We start from the raw sequence: 10,931 nt of genomic DNA, 5'->3' as shown, positions 1-10,931 counted from the left end.
GGCAATTGATTGACAGTTGATTTTATGGATTTGTGACTCTCTGTCAATAGGACTCAGGCAGCGATTGCCAGAGGTTCAGATCTTATTGGTTCTGTAATTTTTATATGCATTTTAGAACATTTAGAAATCAGTTCTGCATTATTAAGTAGATTGAGTTGAACTATAATCTCAGAAAATAAATGAATCATAAAATCTAGTACAAATCTAATGTAGTTTGGGTTTCAAACTTCGAGAACCCTGATTTATAGAAAATCGAAAGACATCAAAAGTGTCGGTTTTGTGCCGGTTTTTCAAAGGAAATGTAAAACAATATTCGCGATCTACCCAAACTTAGGGAATTACTCAGAGAGATACTACTTGTTGCCAAGGAGAATATAATCATTGCGCGATTATAGGTGTAATTACTTTGGTAAAAAATTTTAGAAGTTGGTATTTGGCAACACTGATTTCTGTTTCAATAAGTCGTCGGGTAAAGTGAACAAAATTACTGAAAATTTTATGATTGCTTGTTGTTCTAACCGCTTTCGTGAAATTTAACAGTTTTTATTTTAACAACACTCTTAAAGATTCGAATAAAGCCGAAATTGTCAACACTTTTTGGATACTACCAATTATTATCAAGGTAAACAACTTTCCAAGAGTAAGAAAGGTTTCATTTTATGAACATGTGAACAATTAATTATCGCTTATACTAATAAACATTCTGCATAACGTTACTAAGGTAATAAAAATCAAGGCTACTTGACTACTATAACATTTTAAGTACAAGCTGATTTAGAATTTTGATAATTTTCTAACAGAAACACTTTGAGGGTAAACAATATTGTAAATCTGAGTTTATTTTCTCCAACGACTGTAATTCGATGATTTTGACCTTAGTAAATTATTTATATTTTCGATATCGTATATCCTATTAGTTAATAATGATCTTTGTGAGCTTCAAGACTAATCCAGAAGAGTTGTGGCAGTTCCATATTTCTATTTGTTGATCTAAAAGCACCCTTGTTTTATTAAAAAATGTATGGCGTTGCGTGTGGAATATTTTCTTGATAAAAGAAAGATAGTGATTGCACAGAACATGAAGCTGAGCTTTTCATGTGAAGAGAAAATGTTAAGACAATGAAATTTATGCACTATGAAAAATATCATCATCTGTTTAGATCAGAAGCTTTGTCCATGTTTGTACTCGCTTTTAAATATTCCCTTTATTTTCTGGAGATAAAACTTTACCTAACCTAGCCTTCAGGATGCTATATAAACATTACTAATGCATATTTTTACCGTGGATCTTTTTAACAGCAACTTATCTGTGATAAATACCATCCTATATCTATCTCCAGACAACAAGCTACACACAAATTTCATCAAGGTTCATTTAGCAGTTGACCTGAACATTAGCAACAAACAAACAGACATGCTTTCACATTTATAACATTAGTATGGATTGCCAACTGTCAAAAACAGTTGATCAGCTTGTTGGTGTGTTACAGTGATGTCTGACCTGATCTGTTTATTTTAGTTTGTCCATTATCATCATCATCATATCAACTGATAGGCATAGGTCTTATGTAGGGAGTTCCAAATTCCACAGTTATGTGCAGCTTGGATCCAGCGGCTATTGTTACTACTACTATATTTTTATATATTTATCTTATATTCCAGTCAAACCATTAGTTGCTCGTAACAGTAGTTTTTACTGAAATGGTTATTATATGTCATTCAAAAAGGACTTATTAACCTACGTAGTGAAATCAAACTTACTTAATCTCAAAATATTCCAACCCCTTTTATCTTAACTTACTGTAACCTAAGCATTGCATGCTTGAAATAAATAATAATAAATAAATAAATAAATATACTACGACAATACACACATTGCCATCTAGCCCCAAAGTAAGCGTAGCTTGTGTTATGGGTACTAAGATGACTGATGAATATTTTTTTTGTATAATATACATAAATACTTATAATATACATATAAACACCCAGACACTGAAAAACATTCATGCTCATCACAAATCGAGGAGCTGTTTAAAAATATGGAAATCCTTTGACATTCAATTAAAGTGGAACTTACTTGACTCTTTTCCTCCTAAAGCATATCTCTCTAATGATGTCAGTTGTGCCCATGAAGCTGTTTAACATAGTATAGACAAATTTAGGCATTAACACTATGATGAGAAGTTCCATTTTACTGTCATTGCAGTTATTAAAGTCTTAATAATTATACTAAAGGTAAATGTCTAATCAAAATTTTATATTAAATGGATGACACTAATAACAATTATTTATCTCTTTTAGATATCCAATATGAGTGAATCAGCTGATCAGAATGAACCTCCAAAAGATGTGAGTTCTTATCTTATACTCCTTATCTTTATATATTTTTTAATCAAGCTTGCTCCCAGTATGAAAGAAAGAAAGAAACAGAACATTATTTGATGCTTCTGTGAGATGTTTTTTGTTTGTACCTAGTTAGTTGTGCAACTAGTTGTGCCCTGTGGTATCACCCACGTAAACTACTGGTTGCAGCGTAATGCTATTCTACACTGTCCTAAATAAGCAAGCTATGGATTTTGTTTCTGGGATAGTATATTTCAAACATGAAACAAATGCTAAATTTTGATTTTAAAGATTTTTGATAGAAGAGAGATAGCTTTTGAAGTTTTGATAGAACATTGACAATGGAAAATGACAATCATATCACATGTATGGGGTACCATTATTTTTATAAGTTCTAGTGAATGAGTTTGATTTGTTGATCTCTATCACAGTTTTAGGTTAGCTACAGACCAGAAATATATAGGCTAGTCTGTAAACTAATCAGCAGAGTGTGTCAAGAGTTCATAAAGTGAATTAAAATAATACCAGACCTGTATAATAGTTGTAGCTCAATAGTTGTATCTTGTATACAACTATTGAGCTACAGATATTGATTTGAGTCAATAACAACTATAAAATTATCTTTACACTCACCAATTGGCATTTGACCTCTGCAACTAGTTCATAATAAACTAAGTACTCCTTTTTTTCTAACTTCTTTTGTTATAGTGAAATTTATCTTCCAGAAGTGTACAGTATCTTTTCCATAAGTGTATGGTAAAGAAAAGAAAAGTATATTTTTAATATAATATCATTATGTTGACTTATGGATTTCCACAGCTGTACAGCGGCATAGACATCCAAATTCCAGGTCTTGTGCCGCTTGTTTGAGGTTCTCTTCATACTTAGTCAGGGGTCTATACATGTGGCGTGCACATCGTATATACACAAAAGCACTGCCTACTATTTTTATATAATTCGTTTAAAAATTTCCCTGCCTGCTTCCTACCTAATCGTATATATGATAACCCTGTGCCATCCCTGTTGCCATTTCATCACTTGAGATTCCAACTTCTGGTTCTCCAAGCTATGCCTATACCAAGCACCTCCCATACATTCAATATAAAATATAAAACATATTTTACATTAAAACCATTATAAAGTAACAAAAATATAAATTAAATTATGTGATGTAGTAATCAGTATATATATATATATATAAATAATTGTATATACGCTTTTATAACATGACACCTAAGGTAATTTTTGACCTACCCATGTATAAGTTCAAAGAATATGTTAAAACACATTTATTACAGCCAGGCTACTATATAATTGATGAATTTCTTAATGGGAAAGTTGCTTAGAAGCATCCGGCTCTGCTGTCAACTCTCACAAGAGAGAAAAATGAATGTTTGAATAACATGTAAATAGTTAGATTGAAGAAAATAATAGATGTTTGAAAAGAGCAACTGCTGAGATTCTTGCTGGCTTCTTCTCTGTACAATCTGCTTTCCTAACCAGTGGTAGAGTCACTACAAACAGACAGACTTGACATTTCAAAAGTGCTTATATGAGGCCCACTTGATATAAAAGTTAAAGTAGTGCAAATTTTTACCAATGTTTGTAAAGGTATATTTTGGATATTGTTCTTAAGCCTTTATCTCCTTTCTACTATAAAATGCCTGATGTTCTTATTGTATGCACCCTGATTGATGATCCCTACCATAAGGCCTTAAGATCTTGAATGCCTGTTGTTTCCACATTTTATTCATTTATTTCCAAGATTTTGAAGGTACCTTCTTGAAAAAGGATCTTTCCTTACAGACCTTAAGGCTCCACTGTGCATCATCACTTGTGCCATTAAAATTACTTACTGTTTCAGCCAAAAGAACTGGAAAAGTTGGAAGAGGCAAAACTAAAAGCCAAGTTTCCAAATGCAATACTTGGCAGAGGCCCTGGAGGCCACTCTGCTTTTCTACAAAAAAGGCTTGCCAAGGGAGTAAGTATTTTTTCCAAGCTTTTATTTATCAAGAACTTGCTACTGTATCTCTATATGGGTGTATGTTAACAAGGATCCAACCCACATTCAAGTCTCTCTGGACATAAATGGCCCCACAAAAATGTGTAGCATAAAATTGCAATAGTTATGCAGTGTTTTTTTTTCAATGACTAAGGAACATAGAGGACTTGTAATCACTATGAAAGAAGTCAAGTCGATACTAAAATGGCGACTAATGCTCGTTCATCCCAATGCTGATAATATAAAACGTCATAAATAATAACTAAAACTCTACTTGACGGCCGAGTGGCGCAGTGGGCAGCGACCCTGCTTTCTGAGTCCAAAGTCGTGGGTTCGATTCCCACCACTGGAAAATGTTTGTGTGATGAACATGATCTTTTTTCAGTGTCTGGGTGTTTATCTGCATATTATAAGTATTTATGTGTATTAAATTCATAAAAAAATATTCATCAGCTATCTCAGTACCCATAACATAAGCTACGCTTACTTTGTGGCTAGATGGCGATGTGTGTATTGTCGTAGTATATTTATTATTTATTTATTACTCCACAATGAAATACACAGTTTCAATAAAACTCTAACAATCGAAGGCACTTATTTACAAAGAATATAGAGACACTCAAGGCAAATTTGTGGGCATGCTTAAGCTGTATAACTATAGTATTTCAGGTCTGTTCCTTAATATTCTTCATTGGTTTTACAACACCGATATTTAAATGGGCTGTCAGTTATGCCACATTTATTTATAAGGCCCTCAATGTGAGTTGGATCCTGTTCATTCCAATAATTATGATTGCAGTCAACTTTAGATCTGATTTAAGGAATTAAATTGTGCATTGTACAGACTGTCTTGCTGGTCTATTTGTTAGCATGATTAGGTTCGGATCACGAGGTCCTAAGTTCGAATCGGGTTGGGCCAAACAATTTTAGGTATTACGTTTTTTTTTGTTAATTGGCGTTGCCCCGGAGAGCACGTTAAGACGTCGGTCGCGTTTATTATAAATTAACTCGTGACAACAGTTGTTAAAGCCTACCGACCCGTATTGGAGCAGTGTTATTGAGCATACACAGGCTTCCTCGCTTTTAGGATAGACACTTATAGAGCAAAACCCACTATGCTCTAACCAGGTTGCTTCTTTAATAGTTTTAAATGACAATGTGAGATGGTGATAACAAAAAAAAAACAACCGGCTAAGTTTGTTATGGGCTTCTTCTTAGACCAGGGCGCGTATGGTTTAGCTTTAGTTTTAAGTTGACGAATTTAGTTGTCGCCACAAACTCACTTGTATGTCATATGTTACATGTAATGTACTCATCAAAAGTGCCACCTATGTACCTATTTGAATAAAGAAATAATTGACTTTGACTTTATCTTGCTCTATAACCGTCTCTCCCAAGAACGAGGAAGCCAGTACCCAGCAGTGAACTCTGACAATACATCGAATCCTTTATTTATTTATTTGTTTATTTCGGAGAGTGTGTTCAAGAACTATTTGCTCTAGTTCCCCCCTCGCCTTTTTACCATCGAACCGAAAGGATCTGCATCCCTACGTTGTCGATATACCGCGGACGCGTACGATACACTTCGCATCTTCGTTTCTGATCCGCACCGCTAGGATCTGGAACGCCCAGCTTCCATTTTCCCCAGTGCCTACAATATGAGTACCTTCAAACCGAGAGTGAATAGGCATCTTCTAGGCAAGCGCGCTCGACCTTAGGCTGCATCATCGCGTCAATGCAGTCAAGCGCTATAAACAACAACAAGTCTATAAACATAAAAAAGTGAGTGCTAATAGGCGGTGTATGATGAATTTTGTGCAAATAATTTTAATTATTCTCTTGCCTGCAGCAAAAGTTCTTCGACTCGGGTGACTATCAGATGGCCAAGCAGCGGCCGGGCAACCTCGCGGCGCCGTTCAAGGCGCCGGCTGTGCCCGCGAAGATCTCCACCGGCGACGCGATCCCCACTCCCGAGACCGTGCCGCTGCGCAAGACCTCGATCATCCAACCCAAGTACCAGCCGCCCGCGCACTCCTAGCCACTCGGCACGAAACGTGAGCCGCCCAGTAACCTACCAGTGATCTAGATTCATTGTATAGTCCCATAAACCATTCAACCATTATTGCTATCGTAATCTCGTGTCTGTGCCACTGCGGAATACCAACCTCATCCAGCCCAAGTTCCAGGGACCGTATACTTATAATCTTTTAGCCACTCGGCACGACACGCGAGTCGCCCACTAATCCACCGTAGATCTATAACTATTCATTGTATAGTCCCATCAAACATGTTTGCAATCTGTTTGTGTGCTCTTATCCTAATCTTAATAACATGCCACTGCAAAATACCTTCATCATCCAGTCTATTTGCCAGTGGCCATATATTTATAGCCTAATGGCAACTTGGCATGAAACGTGAGCCACCCACTAGCCTACCAGTGATCCAGATTCATTGTATACTCCCATCAACCATTATTATCTTAATATTGTGTCTGTGCCACTGCGGAATACAGCATCACTCAGCCGAAGATCCAGGGGCTGTATACTTATAACCTTTTAGCCACTCTGCACGACACGTGAGTCGCGTACTAATCCACTGTAGAACTAGAGCCATTCATTGTATAGTCCCATCAAACACTGTTGCTACGTATGTGTGCTTTTATCTTAATCTCATGTCTGTGTCACTGCGGCATACAACATCACCCAGCCAAAGTTCCAGGGGCCGTATACTTCTAACCTTTTAGCCTCTCTGCACGACACGTGAGTCGCGCACTTATCCACTGTAAAACTAGAACCATTCATTTTATAACCCCATCAAACAAGTTGCTAGGTTTGTGTGCTTCTATCTTAACCTTATGTCCGTGCCTGCGGAAATCCTCCATCATCTAGCCCAAGTACCTAATAATATCCCAAGTACCTAGTAATAGTGCCCTATACTTGTACCGTTTTAGCCACTCGGCACGAAAAGTGAGCCAAGTGAGTTGTATAGTCCCATCTACCATAATTGGAATCTTTACTTGTTCTTAGTCTGTGGCACTGAATTTTCTTTAACACGGCAGAATTCAATTTAGTTTTCTTGTTTTAGTCTTAGTAGGCAGGGTGTTCTAAATACTTATTTCTGGACTTATTTCTGGATTATTGTTATTACAAACTTAAGCCATTAATATAATGAAAGAAGACAAAAAGCACTTTGTGTGTGACAGTATAAATCTAGCTTCACTTGAAAACACTTTGGTCGGCAAGCGCTGTCTATCTTTTTTAGTTAGTGCCATGCATTCCAGTTCCTCTAGATGCTTCAAATATCATGTCACATTTTTTTTTAAAATCCTATCACATAGATTTACTGCCGTCGCTTGGCGCCATTTTGCAAATTGCAAATGCAAACTGTGGGTAGATTACGAAACTTTGATGTAATCAATACGCTAGTGGCACGGGCACTTTTTCTAAACGCGATCCCCGCAAAAAGCAAACATGTGCGCCGCGAGATAATATGTCTATTCATTTTCCCTCCTTATTTCATAGGAATAGGAAGGGAAAATATAGACATAATTATTCCGTGGCGAATATGTAGGCCCAACTGGATGCTAGAAATGGTTTAGCACACTCATAAACATGAGCATAAAAACTGAAAACTATGTTTTTTGTTTTTTTTTTTTCATAGACGTTATTTTTCTTAGAAGATTTTGAAGCATCCTTGAAAAAAAGCTAGTGGAATACTAAAAAAAGATGATCCCAAATCCTAAAATTACGATTGCGACGTTTACAATGCGTCACTCAAAGTTTCGTAATACAACTCATAGTTAGTTTTTAATTTTGATCACCACATCGAATAAAATAAACAGCATCATGTATAATTTGCTGTATTTCGTGATCGTTCTATTGTATTTCACTATGGCGTATCTTTCACTATGGCGTATCTCCATTGGTCGACATACATTCGGAGCACCATTTTCATTTATCGGTATGCCATTAACGTATTATGTATAGATAACAGAGGGCCCTGTGGTGTAATCAAAGTGAGGTAGTAAAAAATTCATTTAGAAACATCACATCATTATTGTCGACCGATGGAAGTCCACTGCTGTGCATAAGTCGTATTATAGGGATGACGAGTGTAAGATTTTGTACCTACGTTTACTTATTCGATGGCGCCGAAGTTAACTACTTTTTATATCGTACTATCGAAGATGTCCCATCTAGTACAATACCGTACTTTTAGTAGATGTCGCTCTTTTTACTCCATATCATTACCATGACACGTCCACTTTTGGACATCGATGATCCAAATACCACGGTCTAGTGCCGCTTGGGTCCTGCGGCTAGCTTGATTTCATCCGTGCATCTCGTCGGAGGCGTGCGTTTACCGGCGTGAGGTCGCCATTCCAGCAGCTTAATTGATCCATATAGATATAGATCGTGGTCAATTTGCACGTAATCGAATAAGTAAACGTGGGTAGGAAATCTCAGACTTGTGGCACTCTGGGATGCAATGCAACTTGTTCGTCTGTCCATTGAATTTTAGACATGTATAAGATGTTTTTAAAAGTGTAAAATGGAAGTTCCGGCAATGAATGCTCGCAAACCGCATTCGCTTGGCGAATGTCGTTTGCGAGTATTCATTGCCCGCGCATTTGTTACGCGAGTACATTTTTTTAACAAAAAGAAGATAATTTCATCTGGTGGGCAGGCTTCGGCCGTGGCTTACCACAAAGATGTGGCTGCTAAGCGATTAAGCGTATGGGCGTATGGGTTTAATTACCATATTCCATAGCCTATTTCAATCTTAGACTGCATCATCACTACCATGAGATTGTAAAAGGGCTGACTAGAGCAGAGTAAAAAAAATAATAGTTTGGTGAAAGAATGCTTTGCAAAGTTTGCATAACGAATGCTTTCGGTGAGTAACGTCCTTGTAATTTGTCGAAGTATGTAATTGTAAAGTTAACGCATTCGACATGCCGAATATTTCTGAAACGCTTGCCTGTCCTAGAAATGCGTTTTATAAAATTCGGGAATTTGGAAAATGGTGTTTAATGACATTTTACAGCTCTTATAAATATCGAGAATTCAGTTGACCGAATTAGTTGTCGATCAATGAAAATATGCCCTAAGAGTAGTGTTTTGTTTGGAAACAACTTTTATAAGAAAAAAAAACTGTTATATTTATGTATAAAATAATTAGGTACCGTAAGACTAGATACCTTAAGATTAGACTTGAATGAGAGAGTGTGGGTATGGCTATTGAATTTTCTTTTTTTTTTTTCGTTTCATCCTTGCGCATTTGTATTTGAATTTATATAAAAACTTGTTGCTTATTCCAAACAGAGGGTGGTAATTCCGCAACGCACTCAACAGCAAAAAAAATATTTCTTATATTTTTATAGTTAGGAATCAGATTTCGGTGGAAATTAAACAGTTTTAATAACAATGGACTGCAGCAATTCAGCTATATTTACACAAAAATCTTATTAGTTAGAAGCAGGCGTTACTTTGCGAACATCCATGATATTAATATTATGAAAATACAACATAATACAAAGATCTTAACTAATTTGGAAGGACAAAAACTAGTCCGTTTCAGAAATTCAATAAAAAAATACATGTTACCATAAAATCAATACGATTATCGACTGAGTTGCGAAATTGATCCTTTTTCATGTATTAGTAATAGCAATAGAACATAAATATGTGTACAGGATAATAAATACGATATATACAAACAACATGTATTTTTAAAGTCTTAATAGTTAATACTTACCTGTATATTTGACCTCTCTTTATCTTATGGTTTAATGATGCTAATTCTGTTGTACACAAATCTGTAAACAAAACGCAAGTGAAGAGTCCACAAATGTTATTAAAGTGTCATTTTTCAAAAAGGACAGGACAGAAGAGGTCGATTTGGTTTAGGGATGTGTGTACAAGAGCACTGGCGGCACTGTATGGGAAAATAATTTTAATAGAATGTTAAAAAAAAATAGCGTAAAATTGTGAAAGTTAAGCCTTGTAAAGCAAAATAAATCATTATCACATTTAAAATATTTTTAACATGTTATTCGATATTTTTTAACCTTTAATTTTTAATACATTTTTTTCAGTAAATTAAATGTACAAAATATATTGTTCGATGCTAGTGCAAGAGGGAAATGTTGAAATGTTAGCATTAAATATTTAATTATAATAAAAAAAAACTTGGTAATAAAAGCTTACAAAATATTTTTTTTTTATTTATTTCAATCCTGTTACCTTGCACGCACAATAACTTCGATTGCATGGAAATATTGTACTTACACGGGGAGTTTTTTTTTTATCATTCAAGTGAGCCAGTTAATCTGTCCAATGTGTATTATTCATTGGTAAAAAAATTAAAAAAGAACATACTAACCACTGGCCCCTATTATACTTTAAATAGAGGTCAGTGATATTAAGTAAACTAAATTAATACATTCTTTAAAAAACAGTATAAAGAGTGTGAGCGGCGCTCACACGCATTTAAATCATTTGCGGTCCTTTCTAAGTCATTTGCGTTCAAAGATTTTGCTGCTTTCAAATCTAAATGCAGAAATAAAGCTTTTAGCATTGGTGTA

General features: G+C 35.5%; 1 protein-coding gene across 1 annotated transcript; it reads left to right on the top strand.

Moving 5' to 3' along the window:
- The first annotated feature begins 442 nt into the window (after positions 1-442).
- LOC120634926 (alpha-endosulfine) lies at positions 443-6,903 on the top strand. Its single transcript, XM_039905821.1, has 4 exons — positions 443-622; positions 2,302-2,349; positions 4,208-4,324; positions 6,195-6,903. The coding sequence occupies exons 2-4, from the start codon at positions 2,311-2,313 to the stop codon at positions 6,381-6,383; spliced, it is 345 nt and encodes a 114-aa protein (XP_039761755.1). The 5' UTR covers positions 443-622; positions 2,302-2,310; the 3' UTR covers positions 6,384-6,903.
- Positions 6,904-10,931: the final 4,028 nt, after the last annotated feature.

The sequence above is a fragment of the Pararge aegeria genome, chromosome 2 (genome assembly GCF_905163445.1).
Source record: "Pararge aegeria chromosome 2, ilParAegt1.1, whole genome shotgun sequence".
Lineage (NCBI taxonomy): Eukaryota > Metazoa > Arthropoda > Insecta > Lepidoptera > Nymphalidae > Pararge > Pararge aegeria.
The sequence above is the reverse complement of the archived record's forward strand: the minus strand, read 5'-3'. Positions and strand labels throughout refer to the sequence as shown.

Coding starts and splice junctions, on each gene's coding strand:
- LOC120634926 (XM_039905821.1), top strand. CDS start 2,311: ATGAGTGAATCAGCTGATCAGAATGAACCTCCAAAAGAT. Junction 2,350..4,207: donor AGAATGAACCTCCAAAAGAT/GTGAGTTCTTAT, acceptor TTACTGTTTCAG/CCAAAAGAACTGGAAAAGTT. Junction 4,325..6,194: donor AAAAAAGGCTTGCCAAGGGA/GTAAGTATTTTT, acceptor TCTTGCCTGCAG/CAAAAGTTCTTCGACTCGGG.